A 22,617-nucleotide genomic window follows, 5' to 3' on the forward strand; every position below is an offset into this window, starting at 1 on the left:
AGAGAGAGAGAGAACGAACCAATGCGGTAACCAGCACTCAAACCATAAATAGTGATTATTTTTACAAAGGGATGTCAGGTCGGTTGGACAGATCTGCCTTGTGGGTTTGTTGTGAAGCGTAAAGTCTGTTTCCATCCTTTACTATGAGCAGGGGGATGGGTGACTGCATGGGTAACTGTACTGTGAGTCCCTCTCTGACGTGGTACTGTGGAAAGGGGGGCTTTTGTCTGTGGGTCTCGGATAGAGTGCACACAGTACGTGACATTACTTCAGGGTATAAGATGATGCACTTGATCTACTAATATGCAGTTACTACATGCAATCATTGTATTATATGATATATATTTAAAATAAAATATGTAATGTTTCATTAATATCAGGTGGGAATTGGATCATGTACTCCCAGCACACCATGGAATATGCATAATACTCCCAGCACAACATGTAATATGCATAATACTCCCAGCACACCATGGAATATGCATAATACTCCCAGCACAACATGGAATATGCATAATACTCCCAGCACACCATGGAATATGCATAATACTCCCAGCACAACATGTAATATGCATAATACTCCCAGCACACCATGGAATATGCATAATACTCCCAGCACAACATCAAATTATTTCAGAAATTCCAAAATAATTGATAGAAACGCCTAATTTCCTCGAATGTCATACACTCAGAGTGAGCGGACACAGTACAGCCTAATAGCACATCTCTTCTGTTGTGAAATGCACAAAACATGAAAATGAGGCCCTCTTGTGGTAAAATAAGGAAATATATAACTACTTGAAACACTGAATTATGGCATTCTCCCAATGAAGCCATTAAGACTACAACAGCACAGAATTTAAGCCTCACTCCTAACATTAATCCCAATGTGATCCTAACATTCTCCTGCTCTAGGTCGACCTAAATGCAACTCTTGCCTACACTAGCTTCAACGTTGGTGCTTGGACATGCTTGGAGTCTTTTTAGTTTTAGGCTATATCACAAAAAATTATGAGATGTAAAATGAACATCACATCGTCATATCATCTTGCCTCAGCAGAAGGTAACAGACGGCTCTGACATCCATAGTATTACAAGGAAAGCCATTCTATTACTCTAAATCAGTGGACACCAACCCTTTTATGAGTCAAGATTACTTTCTCAGTCAAAAAGTAAGCAGAGATCTACCGCTCAGATGATTATTTTACATGACTGAAAGCCGCAATATGTCACTTTTTGTGTGAACTGACCAAATTCACATAGAAATGTGAGTTATAGATCTGTCGTTCTCATTGAAAGCAAGTCTGAGAAGCTGTAGATATGTTCTATATGCACTATTTCTATTCTTCCCATTCTTAAGTTGATTTTACTTTTTTTATTTTCGGTTTTGTACACCAGCTTCAAACAGCTGAAAATACAATATTTTTGGTTATTGAACATTTATTTCACAGCGGTTAAGATGGTACAATGATTGTCTACACTATGTATTGCTTGTTGTGTCACATAAACTGAAATTAGGCAAACTACTAGAATTTTAGCAACTAAGAAATGGCAGAGCGATTTCTGCCTATTGCACCTTTAAGACATTGTTGTGAGGTTTGAGAAGGGTGCAATTGCGGCCTACAATTTGGGGCGTGCCTGCAAGTGGGCATTCCTGCATGTGGGCGTTCCTGATACTTCTATTGGTCCATTTGTAAGTTAGGACAGGTAGGAGGTGGGGGTGCTCCAATACAGTAGGTGGCATTAATGCACAATAACGCTGGATGCCAGCCGATAATAAAGAAGGGGCAGGGACGATAATGGTAGCTAGGAGTACACCGGTAGACATTGTCCTTCACCCCCGCCTGTTGGGAACTGTTTTGCCGCAGTTCTGTTAACGACGGCGGGGGAAGGTGTTCGGCAGGCAGGAGCGAAGGACAGGCAGGGGCGGGGGTGACACTGTGTGCTAGCTAACTAGCAAGCTTGCTAGCACACGGTGTCGTTAACTATAAAGCTAGCTAGTACTGTCACGCCCTGACCATAGAGAGCCCTTGTTTCTCTCTGGTGTAGTAGGTCAGGGCGTGACTAGGGGGTATTCTAGCTTATAATTTCTATGTTGTGTTCTAGTTTATATGTTCTATGTCAGTGTTTTGTATGATTCCCAATTAGAGGCAGCTGGTATCATTGTCTCTAATTGGGGATCATATTTAAGTAGATATTTTTCCCATCTGTGTTTGTGGGATATTATTTTGTGTTTGTGCATGTGCACCACGTAGTCACCTTCCGTTGTTATTTTAATTGATTTATTGTTTTTGGCTTATGTTTCACTTTGGAATAAATATGTGGAACTCAATATCCGCTGCGTCTTGGTCCCGTTCTTACGACAACCGTGACAAGTACACAGTGTCGTTAACTATAAAACTAGCTAGTACACAGTGTCATTAACTATAAAGCTAGCTAGCATACAGTGTTGTTAACTATAAAGCTAGCTAGCACACAGTGTCGTTAACTATAAAGCTAGCTAGTACACAGTGTCGCTAACTATAAAGCTAGCTAGTACACAGTGTTGCCCTAGCCTCCCGTCTGCTGTGCTAGCGGGAGGCCCCGAATTGCAGCTTGCAGTTGCACACTATTGGTTTGGTAAATCATTATGAAACCAGTTCCTCAAATAGTTTCTCACCACAAAATAAAGGAAGTTCCACTGATGAACACTCAATGAGTAAAAACAGCACACTATAGATGCCCTCTTTATGGCAATATCAGACGTTTTATTCAACTTGAAAATATGGCTTACGCCATCAACATGTTTTATGGTGGTTTAGTCTGGGTTCTTTCGTTTTGCACATACTGCAACAATTTACTTTATGCTAAGCAATTGTTGAATTGAAATGATTCAGGACTTTACGAAGGACATGCAGTTTATGCTTTCCTGTGAGCTCTGTTATTCACACCCTACATCAATGAAATGATGGTGGGTAGGATGGAAATAAAGATGGGTCAGACAATCTTCTCTTTCCCACTATCATGCCACCACATTTAAATATACTTCTGCTTTTCTCACTCTCCAAATGAGAACATGTGCTCGTAGCCTCTCACAGTAACTAGATGATTTTGACGTTGTGGCATTTTGAGACAGCTTGCAACAGCTCCGGGTTGGTTAAAGTTTCCAGTTTGAAACAAGCCTAATCTTTCTCTGGAAGTATGACCAATGCCTTCACACTACCATTGAAACCTTTATCACGAAACGCTATCACAAACCATGTAACCACAACTGAGCGCAATACTACAGTACATTACATTACATTCAGAAAGTACTCAGACCCCTTAACTTTTTCCACAATTTGTTACGTTACAGCCTTATTCTAAAATGTATTAAAAAAAAATATTCTTCAACCAATCTACACACAATACCCCATTATGACAAAGCGAAAACAGGTTTTATAACATTTGGCAAATGAATGAAAACATAAATAAATGAAATACCTTATTTACGTAAGCATTCAGACTCTTTGCTATGAGACTCGAAATTGAGCTCAGGTGCATCCTGTTTCCATTGATCATCCTCAAGATGTTTCTACAACTTGATTGGAGCCATCTGTGGTAAATTCAATTGATTGGACATGAGTTGGAAAGGCACACACCTGTTTATATAAGGTCCCACAGTTGACAGTGCATGTCAGAGCAAAAACCAAGCCATGAGGTCGAAGGAATTGTCCGTACAGCTCCAAGACAGGATTGTATCGAGGCACAGATCTGGGGAAGGGTACCAAAAAATGTCTGCAGCATTCAAGGTCCCCAAGAACACAGTGGCCATCATTCTTAAATGGAACAAGTTTGGAACCACCAAGACTCTTCCTAGACCTGGCCACCCGGCCAAACTGAGCAATCGGGGAAGAAGAGCCATGGTCAGGGAGGTGACCAAAAACCCTATGTGTAACGACTGTCGCTCTCCTCATCCTCAGACGAGGAGAGGAGAGAAGGATCATTAGACCAAAATGCAGCTTCAGGGAAATAAGCCATCTTTTTATTTAACACGATGATGATGGCAACACGAAAAACAAAACACTTTCAACTTTACAAAACAAGAAAACGACGTCAACGAAACCTGAACATAAACTTACATAACTACACGTAAACTCACGGACAGGAAACAGACGACATCGAAACGAAAACGAACAGCCAAACAGTCCCGTATGGTACATACATTACACGACACATGAGACAATCACCCACAAACAAACAGTGAGAACGCCCTACCTAAATATGACTCTTAATTAGAGGAAAACGCAAACCACCTGCCTCTAATCAAGAGCCATACCAGGCAACCCAAAACCAACATAGAAACAGATAACATAGACTGCCCACCCAAAACACATGCCCTGACCATAAACACATAAAAAACAACATAAAACAGGTCAGGACCGTTACACTATGGTCACTCTGACAATGCTCCAGAATTCCTCTGTGGAGATGAGAGAACCTTCCAGAATGACAACCATCTCTGCAGCATTCCGCCAATCAGGTCTTTATGGAAGAGTGGCCAGACGGAAGCCACTCCTCAGTTAAAGACACATGACAGCCCGCTTGGAGTTTGCCAAAAGGCACCTAAGGATTCTCAGACCATGAGAAACAAGATTCTCTAGTTTGATGAAACCAAGATTAACCTGTTTGGGCTGCAAGCTGAATATTGAAAAAACTGGAAAATGTGTGCACATTTTCAAACGGCCTCCTAAGAAACTTTTTATTTTCCAATATGCATATATTTACTACTGTTGGATAGATAACAGTCTATAGTTTCTAAAAAGGTTTGAATTGTTTCTCTAAGTCGAACAGAAATATTTTTACAGCCATTTTCCCAGCCGAATTGAGATTTCCAAAATGCGATGTGTCTCTTTAAGACCTTCTCTATAAAAGGCCCTTTGACTTGGGACCATATAAACACGTCACACGCCTTCGTCAGGCTGTAATGCGGAAGTGAGAATTGAAAGGAGTCGAATATCTCGCCCATGGACTGAATAACACACCTTCTTGTGAGACCTGCGCAGTTAAAATAAAATTCCGGGCGCAAAGCAGAATTTGGTCTCGGCTTCTGGAACAAGGTAGATAACGGTGAATATGATGTCTGACTACGATATTATTTGATACATGTCACAAAATCATCCTAAAGTATGTTTTTTCATTATACTTTAATTATATTATTGCAATTTATTCTGGACTTTAGATGTGATACGACGGAAGAATTTTTTGAAGAAACGCTGTGTAGCGCCGCAATGCTATTGTGCTTGCTAACCAAAGAGGGAAATAATTCGTTCTGGAACCCAACTAAAGACTCTACTGGACATTGGACCCCGTTACAACATTCTGATGGAATATCAACAAAGATAAGACCCAATTTGGGATGCTTTTTCATATATCTGTTGAGCTGTGCTGTGCTAACTGGGCTAACTGTGCTAGGCTAGCGCTTGACCAATGCTAGTGCTGACTTATGCTAGCTTATGTTGTTAGCTAATATAACGATATATTGTGTTTTCGCTGTAAAACACTTCAAAAATCGGAAATGTTGGCTTTATTCACACGATATCTGTCTTTCATTAGCTATCCACCATATGTTTTTCTGAAATGTTTTATGAGGTGTAATTAGTAGCCGACGTTGGTGTATGTATTTTCTCTGGCTACTCCCGTCTGGATTCAGACTCTAGCTATGTGTTAGCATTTTTGGGTAGCATCAATGTAAAACTGATTTATAGCTAAAATATGCACTTTTTATGAACAAAACATAGATTTATTGTGTAACATGTTATATGACTGTCATCTGAGGTAGTTTTTTCTGGGCTCTTTAGGTTGGTTTTAGTTTATTTCGGTTGGCTTGTGCATGCTACTTGAATCATAATTCATACTTCATAATCATATCCATACGTGTCTGTCCACTTTTGTATTTGGTGGTGAGCTAACATAAATATATGTGGTGTTTTCTCTGTAAAACATTTAAAAAATCGGACATGTTGGCTGGATTGACAAGATGTTTATCTTTCAAATGCTGTATTGGACTTGTTAATGTGTAAAAGTTAAATATTTTAAAAAAATAGATTTTGAATTTCGCGCCCTGCAGCTGTTGTCATTTTTGTCCGATTTCGGGCTTGCAGCCCAAACAGGTTAAACTCTTTGGCCTGAATGCCAAGCGTCACGTCTGGAGGAAACCAGGCACCACTCATCACCTGGCCAATACCATCCCTATGGTTAAGCATGGGCAGCATCATGCTGTGGGGATGTTTTTCAGCGTCAGGGACTGCGAGACTAGTCAGAATCGAGGGTAAGATGAACAGAGCAAAGTACAGTAAGATCTTTGATGAAAACCTGCTCCAGAGTGCTCAGGACCTCAGACTGGGGCTAAGGTTCACCTTCCAACAGAACAACAATCCTAAGTACACAACCAAGACAACACAGGAGTGGCTTCGGGACAAGTCTCTGAATACCCTTAAGTGGCCCAGCCAGAGTCCGGACTTGAACCCGATCGAACATCTCTGGAGAGACCTGAAAATAGATGTGTAGCGACGCTCCCCATCCAACCTGGCTGAGCTTGAGAGGATCTGCAGAGAATAATTGGAGAACCTCCCCAAATACAGGTGTGCCAAGCTTGTAGCATCATACCCAAGACTTGAGTTTGTAATCACTGCCAAAGGTGGTTCAACAAAGCACTGAGTAAAGGGTCTGAAAACTTATGTAAATGTATTATTTCAGTGTTTTATTTTTTATAAATCTGCTAAAAATTCTAAAAACCTGTTTTTGCTTTGTCATTATGGGGTATTGTTTGTAGATTGAGGAGGAAAGAATACAATTGAATACATTTTAGAATAAGGCTGTAACGTAATAAAATGTGGAAAAGGTCAAGGGATCTGTATACTTCCCGAATGCACCGTATATTTGCAGCTCAGTTTTCCTACAATGCATCATCAAACACATGTTTTGCCCTGCCCGCTCCGTTGGTTGCAGGATGATGCCAACAATGCCATAGAGTTGAGACTGCAATCGCTATCCAGTAGGTACTAGGCAGCACAGCACTACTCCCTACCTGCAAGTTGCTCAGGAAAGACAATCTGATCTGATTGCATCACACAGCCTACAGTATGGTCATTAATAAGACACTTTAATGTTAAGCAGCTTGGACCGTTTTGTTGGTGGAAAAAGTACTCATTTGTCATACTGTCATACTTTGTCATACTTGAGTAAAAGTAAAGATACCTTAATAGAAAATGACTCAAGTAAAAGTGAAAGTCACCCAGTAAAATACTACTCGACTAAAAGTCTTAAAGTATTTGGTTTTATGGATGGCACAATTATTCAATATTTTTTTTTACAGATTCTTTGTAGTTCTTTCAGAAGTGCATTTTGATACAGTATATAAAGCAGCATGTCCCACATTAACAGAGTTGACACTTCATTGAGAAGTCGTCTGTCTGGTTGTGTGCACTGCATGGACTTCTCAGCCAGGTTTGTTATCAGTACTGAACGGGTCACCCCCATGGGACTTCCAGTTCATGCCAGGTTAACCCCCAACATCGTGGGGGACACCCTGTTGTTAAGCCCCTCCATTGTGGGGGACACCCTGTTAAGCCCCTCCATCGTGTGGGACACCCTGTTGTTAAGTTCCTCCATTCCTCCACACAGCACAAACAGTTCTGGGACCAGGTCCAACCCACTGAGCCAGTGTTTCCCAGTCCTGGTCGTGGGGATCCAAATGGGTACACATTCGTTTTTATCCTCTAGCATTAACACACCCGATTCAACTAATTCAACTAGTCTCATCATCAAGCCTTTGTTTATTTGAATCAGGTGTGTTAGTGGTTGTGCTAGGTGAGAAATCTGCACACACCCCTTTGGGTCTCCAGGACCAGAACCAGGATTAGAAAACACTGTACTAAGACATTAAACAATCACTGTTAGATATGATCTGCCGATAAACACACTGCAACATCATGTACCATAAGCCTCTGTATGGTTCACCTGAAACACACTGCAACATCATGTACCATAACCCTCTGTATGGATCACCTGAAACACACTGCAACATCATGTACCATAACCCTCTGTATGGTTCACCTGAAACACACTGCAACATCATGTACCATAACCCTCTGTATGGTTCACCTGAAACACACTGCAACATCATGTACCATAACCCTCTGTATGGTTCACCTGAAACACACTGCAACATCATGTACCATAACCCTCTGTATGGTTCACCTGAAACACACTGCAACATCATGTACCATAACCCTCTGTATGGTTCACCTGAAACACACTGCAACATCATGTACCATAAGCCTCTGTATGGTTCACCTGAATGTCATGAAGTGCTGTAGTAAGCGGTTGTTAGGACAGCGCGTGACCTAAGAGCTCACCTCACTAAGCTGTACAATACCAGAGCTTAGGAAGTGGAGAAGCTGAGAACAGCATTTGGCAACGACATGAGGTACATAATCAGAGAAGCTAGGACTGTGTTCTGTCAATGCAAGCTATCGCTAAAACCCCTGTCCCCATCACAACAGCAGTGATATGGGGACTTTCACAAGCAATTTCCACTGTTATGAGAGACAAACACCAGTTTAAGATAAACCACCAAATTTATTGCATTAAAACAAAGAGCACCAAGGAGAGGCACAGCAACACAATTACACCTGTACAATTTCAGAAGCGTCCCTACATCTTAACTTGACTCTATTCAACGTATTTGACATGGACAATGCACATGAATCAATACTCCTAAATGTGCCCCCCCAAAAAACATATGGTTTTCCTCTGCAGCCTATAGCTGACTAGATCGAGAGTGGAGCACTGTGCACTTCACAACAAAAACAACCTGGTAACCCCCGGCAACAAGGGGTCCTACCTGTAAGATTTGAGAAAGCGTTTTCGCTTGGTGCCTCGGCCTGAGACCTGGTCAGGAGGCACAGGATTCCACAGCCCAGAGGTCCAGAACGTGTGGTCCAGGGGCTCCATGACAGACCTCAGGGAGGGGACTGGAAGCGACACTGCAGGGGGAGGCTGGGTGTGTGTAAGAATACAAGGCTGCTGAATGACTAATTCTGTTGCATTTCCTGGACAGGCTCGAAAAATGCCTAAAGCTCTCTCGCTTTCTCTCTGTCCCTATCTCTCTCTCTACATCTCTATCTCTGTCTTGCTCTCTTTCGCTTTCTCTCTGTCCCTCTCTCTCTCTCTCTCTACATCTCCCTCTCTGTCCCTCTCTCTCCCTGTCTTGCTCTCTCTCTCTCTCTGTCTTGCTCTCTTTCGCTTTCTCTCTGTCCCTCTCTCTCTCTGTCTTGCTCTCTCTCTCTACATCTCTCTCTGTCTTGCTCTCTCTCTACATCTCTCTCTCTGTCCTGCTCTCTCTCTCTCACTCTCTCTGTAACCAGACTCTTCTTCTTTTGCCTGTGGTGCAAAGGCCCTAGTGCCCTACTTCCTTCATAAGCTCATTAGTGAATGAGCTCACTGCAGGGCTTGCCTTGGCCTCACTGCCATGTAATGTTGTAGCAGGCAGCAGATTATACAGCATTAAACTAGGCCTGGCTGTAATGCGGTAGCAGCAGAGTATACGAGAGATCACCATGATGTCACAATAGCGAGCAAGGTTAGTTATGGGTGGCAAAAGTTGCGTTCTGTGCATGGTTGTGCTTAGTATTTACAAATCCGTAATGGCATATTGTAGTTGACAGTACGGTAAGGAGCCGGGCAAAATCAACTTTTCAATAACATGAACCATTGTAAATGGCGTAGTGCTATTTCATGGTACAATCTGGAAATTATCCAGCAGATGACAGTAGTGAGCCACTACCTTAATTACCTGCCTATGTGAGGTTAGTGTGCCACGTCCAAAACTGTTTGTTTGCAATAAACAACAAGTAATAATATGATACCCCGTGTGAAGGACATCACAGTAAAGCAATAATATAGTCTTTTAAACAGAGATTGTTATTTTCTGTGTATAACATTAACTCTCAAATTGCGATGATTACATGTCGACATGTAGGCTACGGCTTATGCCAGACACTTTCTGATTACCTCGTAGCCTAACCTCAGCAACTCATCTATGGCAGGCTATAGAACCATCATCAGCATCGGGTAAGGACATATTTGTGTGCTGTTGTATCTTCCAAGCCAGTTTATTCATTGAAAATTAGGGTTGTCTTTGCTTGCTAACATTATATGACTTACATCTGCATTCATCCATGTGTGCTGGCAAGATAGCCAGTGCAATGCCACTAGCTGAGGCAGGAATATCTAGCTAGCTAGCGCTCCCACTGGCAGGCAGCTTGTGGTCATTCAGTGTTCAAACAAGATAGCAGAAAAACAATAAGACCATAACTGGAACTCAGCTAGCTAACAAGCTAGTTAGCTGGTTAGTTGGGGGCTACAGATGGGCGAGCTAATGTTAGCTAGCTAGGTAGTTGGGGGCTACAGATGGGCGAGCTAATGTTAGCTAGCTAGGTAGTTGGAGGCTACAGATGGGCGAGCTAATGTTAGCTAGCTAGGTAGTTGGAGGCTACAGATGGGCTAGCTAACATTAACTTTGTAGCTAGTTAGCATAACCTCCATGAATGAAGCAAACTATCTAGCTAAAACCTAGACAAATGGAGGCTTGTCAACAAGAGAGTAGTGTTGATAATTTATCTAAATGTTGCATATTAATTATTCATTAGATAATTTAGCTAGTACGGCGGTGGTCTGCATATGGTTTTCAAGGCATTTCTATCCGTTCTCGAGTCCAGCTTTCAAATCAAATCATATTGTATTAGTCACATGCGCCGAGTACAACAGGTGTAGTAGACCTTACAGTGAAATGCTTACTTACGAGCCCCTAACCAACAATGCAGTTAAAAATACGGATAAGAATAAGAAATACAGGTAACAAGTAATTAAAGAGCAGCAGTAAAAAAACAATAGCGTGACTATATACAGGGGGATACCGGTACAGAGTCAATGTGCGGGGGCACTGGTTACTTGAGGTAATATGTACATGTAGGTATAGTTATTAAAGTGACTATGCATAGATGATAACAACAGAGAGTAGCAACGGTGTAAAAGAGGGGGAGAGGGGGGGGGGGTGTAAATAGTCTAGAAAGCCATTTGATTAGGTGTTCAGGAGTCTTATGGTTTGGGGGTAGAAGCTGTTTAGAAGCCTCTTGCACCTAGACTTTCCCGACGCTTGCAACCCGGAACTACCAGAACGGCGTTGTTTACAAACATTATGATTTGGTTTATACAATAGGAAACTAGGCCTAACTGCAATGTGGTAGCAGCAGAGTATACAGCATACAACTAGGCCTAACTGTAATGTGGTAGCAGCAGAGTATACAGCATACAACTAGGCCTAACTGTAATGTGGTAGCAGCAGAGTATACAGCATACAACTAGGCCTAACTGTAATGTGGTAGCAGCAGAGTATACAGCATACAACTAGGCCTAACTGTAATGTGGTAGCAGCAGAGTATACAGCATACAACTAGGCCTAACTGTAATGTGGTAGCAGCAGAGTATACAGCATACAACTAGGCCTAACTGTAATGTGGTAGCAGCAGAGTATACAGCAAACAACTAGGCCAACTGTAATATGGTAGCAGCAGAGTATACAGCATACAACTAGGCCTAACTGTAATGTGGTAGCACACAGCAGCGCATACAGTACAGTAAACTAAGCCTAACTGATAGTGCAATGGTACAGTTCCTCTCCTTTGACATGCTCTCGCTGTAAACGAACAGAGGCCCATGCATGCTTAAGTGTCAATCCCTTAGTTTTTAATCTCTCTTTTATCTTGTGCATGCCAAACAAACCGGTATCCATGCAACTACACAAATTGAATTAGTTAGAAGAAATGAAGTCTTCTGTTATGCACACTCAAATTAGAGGAGTTCCATTGCAGTCATTCACAGTGTGTTCAAGATGTGTGTTGAAAGTTCATACACAGTATTTCTGTACTGTTGAGGTATTCTTGAACTGAGAAAGGCCAGGAGGTGATTGTTCCCTTCCGTCTCGTTCCCTCTCTCTCACACCATTCAGAAATACGTAGCTTTCCTGAGGGTGGCTTAATTTACGCTGTTGCTCTTGTGGAACTTTGTTTTACAAGCTGGAAAACAGAAAGACTATACAGATTTAACCCCAACCTTACATGAGAAGATGCTTGTGGAAAGGACAACCGCTGATCACCTCCAGCCCAGCCCATATCGAGACTGGAACTCAGTCCCTCTGCCTTGCAAACACACGTACCGCCCTCCTGAAGCATTCAAACTCATCCCGCTTCAATAGTGCAAGGGGTGGCAATTCAGGCTGAGGACTGATATTCATGAGCATCCCCAAAAAGTCCCCAACTGGTACTGAAGAGTTACAGGGTGAGCAGGTTTTTGTTCCATCCCAGCAATAACACACCTAAGGGGATGTGTTAGGGGAGGGTCGATGTGCCTTTGAGCAAGGCACTTAACCCTAATTGCTCCAGGTGTCGCCGTCAATAATGGCTGATCCCTGGCCGTGACCCCACTGTCTGAAGGTATCTCAGTGGGAGTGGAATATGCAAAAAACAAATGTCCAACTCACACATGCGTATAATAAACACGTGTACAAGTGTGAAATGTAAGCACCGACCTTATTAAAAACCTGACTTCTCATCAACACCTTGTTTAGTTTAATGAGATTTGTCAGAGCTAAAGCCTACCCACCCTGTAGATGTTCAGGACCAGGACTGGTTCCAGGGACCACTGATAGAGGCTATATAGCCACACGGGCAAATTGGTCAGTTGGTCAGTAGTAGCCTTTTGGTCAAGGGTTCTCTCAAGTCCCCATCAGTCCTCTTCAGTATATTTAATGTCTTGTTACAGGCGAGGCTTCCTTCCTCATAGCCAGGCTAGCACATTTGGCTGAAAGTAGCTGACACTGAACAACTCTTGTGGTGCTAAGCCTTTTAGGACACAGCAGAACTGAAGCGTGAGATTACACTTGGCATTTGAGAGGAAGTTAAGAGAGATTTTTCTAACAGGCAACTCAGTCAGGGAGATAGATGGGAAATATATGAATCCTTAAAGGGTTATGTCGAGGTTAGATGATGTCATATAAGTCTAAAATAATGTGATCAACGTCTGGTACGTTGCAGCGGATGACACACAGAACACACCACGAGGAACAATATTTATGTGTCATGGAAAAATAAGGGTCCACAATGTGAGATGAGAATATTGCTTCTAATATAGGTTACTGTGGGTGACTACAGATGTAGCATCTTAATTTTAACACCCTGTTACAGGATAACTTTCCTGCAATGCAGGAAATGTAAAACTTGTAGTAATATTTGAGGTTTAAAAAGGCTTCTGACATTTGTAATTTCAGACTTGATTTTCCCTTAGCAAAAAAGTATCAACCCCTACAAAAATGTCCATTAATTATAATCCACATAATACTGTACTTCACAGTAGGTCTACATATGGCCTACATAGGGCCTACATAGGGCCTACATAGGTTATTCCTTCTGATAGTGTTTCTGGCTATGTAAAGATCTTGTAACAAGCTAATAAGTACATGTAGTTAAGGAGTACTCATTGTTGTACCTACATTTTGGTTGTTCTCTCAACAACAACAAAAATGAATTTACAGAGATAAATACTACATGAGTACTAGGTAGTACATATACATAACATTCCCTAATACAGTAATTCCCCCAAAATACTGTATGTAGCTGTAAACGTTTGCTACCACTCCTATCTGAAACTCTTTTAGAACAACAAACAAACAGGCACTCAGAGGGCATACCATCTCTTCTTTGGCTTAATGTCAATTGGCTTGTTGGTAGCGAATGGCGAGCCGTTGGACGGTGAGCCATTGGTGGGAGGGTGTGTGTGGCGCTGTCTGGATGTCCTCTCCAGAGACAGGAGCTCACAGCTAGCCGGCAGACTCATCTTCAGAGAGATCTCGTAATGCTCAAGTCTTTCAATACACCAGACCTCTCAATACACCAGACCTCTCACTACTCAACTAGCACCTTGATAACTCACTATAAAGGCTTACTCTCAGATTGAGTCATTTAGCATTTTGCTAATACCTCGCTAACGCTACTAATTTTCTAGGCTAACTTAAATGCACAGACTTGACAAGCAGGTAGTTGCCATCTTCACTCAATATGCTCCTACTGCTGAAGGGTAGGCTGCTAGCACCTTGTTAGCGCCACAGCTCCACTCAATATTTACCAACAAGTGCAGAGGCGTGGGCTAATGTCCGATAGTTGTTATCCAATAAAGGTGGGAGGCCCAGGTAAGGTGACACCCCCCCGAGTGGCCTCATCCATACAGATCAGGGATCCTGGTGCTGCTGTCTACGGATCTCATTCTGCCCATGGAGAGAAGCCTCTGGAAACTTCTGGGGACAATCTGGCAACCCTGACCGAACCCTTACCCGTCCCCGACCAGATGGAGAGGTAATACTGATGTGACCTTATTCAATAGCACAAACAAAAACAGCAATCTGTGGGTAGCATTGTCATGATCTTGTATGACAGCTAGGGATTAACCAGGTTAGCACTTAAAGGCACAATCAAGCACCACTAGGACTAACCAGCTGTAAAACACAAGACCAAGTCTATCAATCCAAGCATGCAACCGACAGGAAAATGTGTGTGTGTGTCTGTGTGTAACAGCAGAAAAGGTCTAGTCCCTTGGATACACTGGACTGTAGGAAACACATCCAGTCGTAATGCTTTAATAACTCATTCTACCTGCTCTTATCAGTGCCATTGAAAACCACAGGCCCATTCAATGTGACTAATGTTTACTTCAGCCACGAGACAGGCAGACTGGCCTCCATTGTGTGGACTACTGTACCTAAACAGAGTCAATGTGCACTAGTACATAATCATAACATTTACATAATGTGGGTTATTGTGATATTGAGGACACATACAGTATTATCCATGGATGGCTATATAGTGCCATAGTAACCCACCATGTGTACCATTCTACTTGAAGGCAACCTCCTATGGTCAAAATATATGATTCTGGACAAATCAATCAAAGTGCATATCACTTTATATATTTGTCACAAAGTGCTTAACGGCCATGTACTTATGCCCCAAAGAGCAAGCCAAGGCAATATTGGAAGAAGAAACTCACTGCCATGGGAAGTCGTATTGAGAGGAGCCCAACCTCAGCTGGCTATCTACAGTGTGTGAGGATTGCACATCAACCAATGTGTGTCGAGGTGCAGCCAAAAATCATAGGAACATCAAGAAAAATAGGTGCAACACTCCCCCGATAGCAAAAATCTATTTAGTTCTGGTTAAAAACATGACCTTTTAGCCCAAAAGTCTCAATGTATTTCAAATGTTTGTTATCGAGTCAGAGCTGTGCACCTATCTTTTAATTGATATGACATGTGTCCTGATTTTCACGACAGACAGATGTCCTCAAAGGCATTGTGAGTGCTGGTGGGTGGTTTGGGTGTTGTGTGACATGCTGGTGGATGTCACAGAGGTCTCTCTCTGACTATTCATCTGTCATGTAACAGAGACCTATGAGTCATTCACCTGGCTGACTGGAAAGCCAGTACACCAGTCCACTGACCCCATCCACCAGTCCACTGACCCCATTCACTGACCCCATCTACCTCAGGTTAAACTCAGATCCTTCATTTTTAACTATTGGTTGCATTTTCGTAGTAGTGCAAAATAATTGTGCAAAGTGCAAAAAATACTGTAAACCTTAGGGATGTAATGAATCACCGATACGTATTGGTCCCTGATTCAAGTGTTTAAGATACTAGTGGTCTGCGGACCCTGAATGGATCCAAATGTACTGTAGTGTGCATCGGTCAGAAAATCAATTCAAACGTTACGAATAGCCAGTTCACAAAAAAATGTTGTAGGGTGTCTGGGTGAAAACGCACATTGATGATAAAATTTCACTTAAGTTCTAAAATACATTTTACCAAGACAAATATCTTGTTTAGTGGGGTCTTTCTGTAAAATATCATTAGCTAATTTCTATCAGCAGGATTCATCCGATGGCATTGAGGAGTATACCAGGGATGTAACGATTCACCGGCTTCATCAATAAGTGCATCGACGACATCGTCCCCACAGTGACCGTACTTACATGACTTGCCTAATTAAATAAAGGTAAAAAAAATTACAAAAATAAAAAACCTATCCCAACCAGAAGCCATGGATTACAGGCAACATCCGCACTGATCTAAATGCTAGAGCTGCCGCTTTCAAAGAGTGGGACACTAACCCGGACGCTTATAAGAAATCCCGCTATGCCCTCCGACAAACTATCAAGCAGGCAAAGTGTCAATACAGGACTAAGATTGAATCGTACTACACCGGCTCTGACGCTTGTCAGATGTGGCAGGGCTTGCAAATTATTACAGATTCCAATGGGAAACCCAATCACGAGCTGCCCAGTGATGCGAGCCTACCAGACAAGTTAAAGTACTGCTATGCTCACTTCGAGTCAAGCAACACTGAACCATGAATGAGAGCAGCAGCTGATCCAGACGACTGTGTGATCACGCTCTCTGTAACCAATGTGAGTAAGCCCTTTAAACAGGTCAACAAGACCAGACAGATTACCAGGTTACCATTACCAGTACTCAGAGCATGCGCTGACCAACTGGCAAGTGTTTTCACTGATATTTTCAACCTCTCCCTGACCGAGTCTGTAATACCTACATGTTTCAAGCAGACCACCTGTGCCCAAGAATGCCAAGGTAACCTGCCTAAATGACTTCCTCCCCGTAGTACTCATGTCTGTAGCCATGAAGTGCTTTGAAAGGCTGGTCATGGTTCACATCAACACCATCATCCCAGAAACCCTAGACCAACTACAATTCGCATACTGCCCCAACAGATGATGCAATCTCCATTACACTCCACACTGCCCTTTCCTACCTGGGAAAAAGGAACACCTACGTGAGAATGCTGTTTGTGGACTACAGCTCAGCGTTCAACGCCATAGTGCCCTCAAAGCTCATCACTAAGCTAAAGAACCAGAGAGTTCCTTGGCGTCCACATCACTAACAAACTATCATGGTCCAAACACACCAAGACAGTCGTGAAGAGGGCACGACAACGCCTATTCCCCCTCAGGAGACTGAAAAGATTTCGCATGTGTCCCCAGATAAACAAACAATTCTACAGCTGAACCATTGAGAGCATGCCATCACCTCTTGGTATGGCAATTGCTCGGCATCCGACTGCAAAGTGCTACAGAGGGCAGTGCGTACGGCTCAGTACATCACTGGGGCCAAGCTTCCTGCCACCCAGGACTTCTATACCAGGCGGTGTCTGAGGAAAGCCCTAAAAATTGTCAGACTCCAGCCACCCAAGTCATAGACTGTTTTTACTGCTGCCGCATTCCAATCGGTATCGGAGCGCCAAGTTTAGATCCAAATGGCTCCTTAGCAGCTCCTTAACAGCAACAGCCGCTAGGGGCGGCAGGTAGCCTAGTGGTTAGAGCGTTGGGCCAGTAACCCCGAGCTGACAAGGTAAAAATCTGTCGTTCTGTCTCTGAACAAGGCAGTTAAACCCACTGCTCCCCGGTAGGCCGTCATTGTAACTAAGAATGTGTTCTTAACTGACTTGCCTAGTTAGATAAAGGTTAAATAAATAATAATAATTCTATCTCCAAGCCATAGACTGCTAAACAGTTCATCAAATGGCTACCCGGACTATTTGCATTGACCCTCTTTTTTAAGCTGCTAATACTTACTGTTTATTATCTATGCATAGTCACTTTACCCTTGCCTACATGTACATATTACCTCAACTACCTCGACTAACCTGCACCCCCGCACATATCCTCGTTATTGTTATTTCATTGTGTTACTTATTTTTCTTACTTTTTACAAAATGATGCATTATTGGTTAAGGGCTTGTAAGTAAGCCTTTCACGGTAAGCTTGTGGTACGCTCAGTGCTCCGGTGACATTTTACAGAGATACCCTTGTTTTTCTGAGAAATCTATGATTAATAAAAATATGAAAATACTACATGTCATGTCTCAAAATCGATATCAGGCTCTACTGTATATTGTTTTATGTAGAAAGATGACGAGTTCAACGTTGAGCCTGTCAGTTTGCCTTCATTCTCACAGCATCCAGCCTTTATGACACAATAACATTTTTCAGATTTAAAAAAATAAATAATCCTCTGGCTTCCATTGATTTAGTCACACGAATGCTGGCCATCCTACAAAGGTAAAAACTCCAATAACTTTTGAACAGATTATGATAGAGACATGAGGTTAGGACCATTGGTTTTCTTAGAGGAGTATCTACACAATTAACATAGTTTACCCATTGGTCAAAAGATGTGTTTTGATTGGACACCCTGCATATTACATCCTTTCTACCTTCTGAAAATACCTCTCATCTTTTGTGACAACTAATGCACCCTGTCCTTCAGTGTCGAACTGCATGTAAATGTTGTTCGGCATGCAAAATGATTTACAGCTCAATGACTGTCAACCACAGGCAATATCTGTTGCCTAGTCAAACTGTGGCATTGTGGCAAGCTTCGGCGCACTGACAAACGAGAGGTAGGCGGCCTGTTCCAGATCTTTCACATCTGCATGGCACCTTCAGCATTCAAATGCTAAAATGGCTTGCGTGAAATTAGGCTTTATTAGTTGAGTGACAGCCTACAGTTGAAGTCGGAAGTTTACATAGACTTAGGTTGGAGTCATTAAAACTCGTTCTTCAACCACTCCACAAATTTCTTGTTAACAAACCATAGTTTTGACAAGTCGGTTTGGACATCTACTTTGTGCATTACACAAGTAATTTTTCCAGGAATTGTTTACAGACAGATTATTTCACTTATAACTCACTGTATCACAACTCCGGTGGGTCAGAAGTTTACATACACTAAGTTGACTGTGCCTTTAAACAGCTTGGAAAATTCCAGAAAATTATGTCATGGCTTTAGAAGCTTCTGATAGGCTAATTGTCATCATTTGAGTCAATTGGAGGTGTGAATGTATTTCAAGGCCTACCTTCAAACTCAGTGCCTCTTTGCTTGATATCATGGGAAAATCAAAAGAAATCAGCCAAGACCTCAGAAAAAAATTGGAGACCTCCACAAGTCTGGTTCATCCTTGGGAGCAATAACAACACGCCTGAAGGTACCACGTTCATCTGTACAAACAATAGTACGCAAGTATAAACACCATGGGACCACGCAGTCGTCATACCGCTCAGGAAGGAGACGCATTCTGTCTCCTAGAGATGAACGTACTTTGGTGCAAAAAGTGCAAACAATCTCAGAACAACAGCAAAGGACCTTGTGAAGATGCTGGAGGAAACAGGTACAAAAGTATCTATATCCACAGTAAAACGAGTCCTATATCGACATAACCTGAAAGGCCACTCAGCAAGGAAGAAGCCACTGCTCCAAAACCGCCATAAAAAAGCCAGACTACGGTTTGCAACTGCACATGGGGACAAAGATTGTGCTTTTTGGAGAAATGTCCTCTGGTCTGATGAAACAAAAATAGAACTGTTTGGCCATAATGACCATTGTTATGTTTGGAGGAAAAAGGGGGTGGCTTGCAAGCCGAAGAACACCATCCCAACCGTGAAGCACAGGGGTGGCAGCATCATGTTGTGGTGGTGCTTTTCTGCAGGAGAGACTGGTGCACTTCACAAAATAGATGGCATCATGAGGTAGGAAAACTATATGCATATATTGAGCAACATCTCAAGACATCAGTCAGGAAGTAAATTTTTTTGATATACAGGGTAAAGTTAATCATTTCATAACGAGGACTGCAATCAATTTTGAAAGGTGCACTGAATGGTCGAAGCGAGAGGAGAAGATCCCTCCATATAAACTTCCAAACTGTCAGAACTATTCGATTGGTTGTCACACCTCATTTGTAAACGATAAATATGAATACATTATTACATTAGTAGCTCAAACACTTAATCCCTCCCTCCTAATTAGACATTGGTTGTGGGGTGGTAGATGTCTAGTGCCCCTTATGGCTCAGCTGCCTACATAGTACATCAGTGGAGGCTGCTAACGGGAGGACAGCTCATAATAATGCAATGAAGCAAATGGAATGGCATCATTCATATGGAAAACATGTGTTTGATGTATTTGATGCCATTCCACCTATTCTGCTCCAGCCATTACCACAAGCCCGATCTCCCCAATTAAGGTGCCCCCAACCTCCTGTGTAATACATACACCATAGACATACATAATTTACACACACACACACAAGTCAGCTCAGACAGGTCCAGCTCAGACAGGTCCAGCTCAGACAGGTCCAGCTCAGACAGGTCCAGCTCAGACAGGTCCAGCTCAGACAGGTCTAGCTCAGACAGGTCCAGCTCAGACAGGTCCAGCTCATACAGGTCCAGCTCAGACAGGTCTAGCTCAGACAGGTCCAGCTCAGACAGGTCCAGCTCAGACAGGTCCAGCTCAGACAGGTCCAGCTCAGACAGGTCTAGCTCAGAGGCATCTCCATCAGCTGCAGATTTTAATTTAGAATGGAACAAATGTTAGTGCATCGTATCGCATCGAACCGAATCGATTCGTTCTCTAATCCAACCAAATTGTTTCAAACTAATACGTATGGTCTCTGTATCAAATCGAAGTCTGTGTGTCTAGATATGTATCGAATCGTCTTGCACATCCCTAGTAAATCTCATTATAATCTTGCAGTGTGATTTAATTACACTTTGTTTTCAACAATGTGCGTTATTAGGAGTTGATTATTGAACTATAGCTTAGAAAACTGAGCAATACATAAATAGTAGCCTCTATTTAACGCAGATTATTTTTTAAATTAAATTCAAATGAAATCACGCTGCCAGATTAGAATTAGGTTTATGTTTTCCACTTTGCACAAGTCTTTTACACTATGTAAATGCCACCCTACAGTGCATTCGGGAAGCATTCAGACCCATTGACTTTTTCCACATTTTGTTACGTTACATCCTTATTCTAAAATATATTCATTGCTGCACAGCTGTTTTCAGGTCTCTCCTGAGATGTTCAATCATCACCGTAAATGGTCACCTTGTCTAAACACATATGGGACACCATTTGAGGGTTTTTAAATGATATTATTAGTAACCAATCAGATCAGTAACCAATCAGATCAATAGAACTGTAGATGTTTTCAAAGTGAGGAGAAAAACACAGGATATTTTGGTTCAAGTCCGGGCTCTGGCTGGGCCTCTCAAGGACATTCAGAGACTTGTCCCGAAGCCACTCCTGCGTTGTCTTGGCTGTGTGCTTAGGGTCTTTGTCCTGTTGGAAGGTGAACCTTCACCCCAGTCTGAGGTCCTTAGTGCTCTGGAGCAGGTTTTCATCAAGGATCTCTCTGTACTTTGCTCCGTTCATATTTCTCTTGATCTTGACTAGTCTCCCAGTCCCTGCCGATGAAAAACATCCCCACAGCATGATGCTGCCACCACCATGCTTCACCGTAGGGATGGTGCCAGGTTACCTCCAGACGTGACACGTGGCATTCAGGCCAAAGAGTTCAATCTTGGTTTCATCAGATCAGATAATCTTGTTTCTCATGGTCTGAGAATCCTTCAGGAGCCTTTTGGCAAACTCCAAGCGGGCTGTCATGGGCCTTTTACTGAGGAGTGGCTTCTGTCTGACAACTCTACCATAAAGGCCTGATTGGTGGAGTGCTACAGAGATGATTGTCCTTCTGGAAGATTCTCCCATCTCCACAGAGGAACTCTGGAGTTCTGTCAGTGACCACTACATTCTTGGTCACCTCCCTGATCAAGGCTCTTCTCCTCCGATTGTTCAGTTTGGCCGGGCGGCCAGCTCCAGGAAGAGACTTGGTGGTTCCAAACTTCTTCATTTAAGAATGATGGAGGCCACTGTGTTCTTGGGGACTTCAATGCTGCAGACATTTTTTGTTACCCTTTCCCAGATCTGTGCCTCAACACAATCCTGTCTCGACCAAGTTGTAGAAACATCTCAAGGATGATCAATGGAAACAGGATGCACCTGAGCTCAATTTCGAGTCTCTCTGCCAACTCCATTTTAGGGTCTGCATATTTATTTAAATAAGGTATTTCTGTTTTTCATTTAAAAAAAAATCTGTTATACATTTTCTATACACCTGTTTTCATTTTGCCATTATGGGGTATTGTGTGTGTATATACACACAATGAGGATTTTTTTTAATAAGGCTGTAACGTAACAAAATGTGGAAAAAGGGAAGGAGTCTGAATACTTTCCGAATGCACTGTATGTCTGAGCTGTGGTGGCTCTGGGGTGATGAGGACACCGGAAGGTCCTTGGACGAGGCTGTGGACCAGCTAATATTGATGGTAGCTGAAAGACTGCAAATATTGAGTCCTAACCAGCATAGAACAATGGTTCAGTACAACCAAGGTGATCGATTCAACAAAGAAAGGCCATTTTTAAAACAGTTGGCAATTGACACAGAAGGTAAAGAGGCAGGGAGATGCCACTCTGTCTTTATCTGATGTTCAATATCGCAAGCCAGCTTTTCATTCCACATGACTACATATTGTTGCCCTCCGCCTGCAGAGGAGACAGTGACGTGATAGGCCCAACCTGCCTTCAGCAGCAGCCAATGGGGAGAGAGTGTGTGTCACATGCGCTCTGTG

The 22,617-nt window shown here is 42.5% G+C and overlaps 1 protein-coding gene across 6 annotated transcripts in view; it reads right to left on the minus strand.

Moving 5' to 3' along the window:
* LOC129818988 (cAMP-specific 3',5'-cyclic phosphodiesterase 4D-like) overlaps positions 1-22,617 on the minus strand; it is a 325,770-nt gene that overhangs the window by 100,806 nt on the left and 202,347 nt on the right. The window contains exon 1 of one of the 6 annotated variants that reach the window (XM_055875411.1): positions 8,867-9,433. The exons of 4 other annotated variants lie outside the window; for them this stretch is intronic. In XM_055875411.1, coding sequence (XP_055731386.1) covers positions 8,867-8,976 — 110 coding nt within the window. In that variant the 5' untranslated portion in view covers positions 8,977-9,433. Of the gene's footprint in view, positions 1-8,866; positions 9,434-22,617 lie in introns of those variants that run through there. One more of the 6 variants, XM_055875415.1, reaches the window with a different exon arrangement.

Source organism: Salvelinus fontinalis, chromosome 21 (genome assembly GCF_029448725.1).
Source record: "Salvelinus fontinalis isolate EN_2023a chromosome 21, ASM2944872v1, whole genome shotgun sequence".
NCBI classification, from domain to species: Eukaryota; Metazoa; Chordata; class Actinopteri; order Salmoniformes; family Salmonidae; genus Salvelinus; species Salvelinus fontinalis.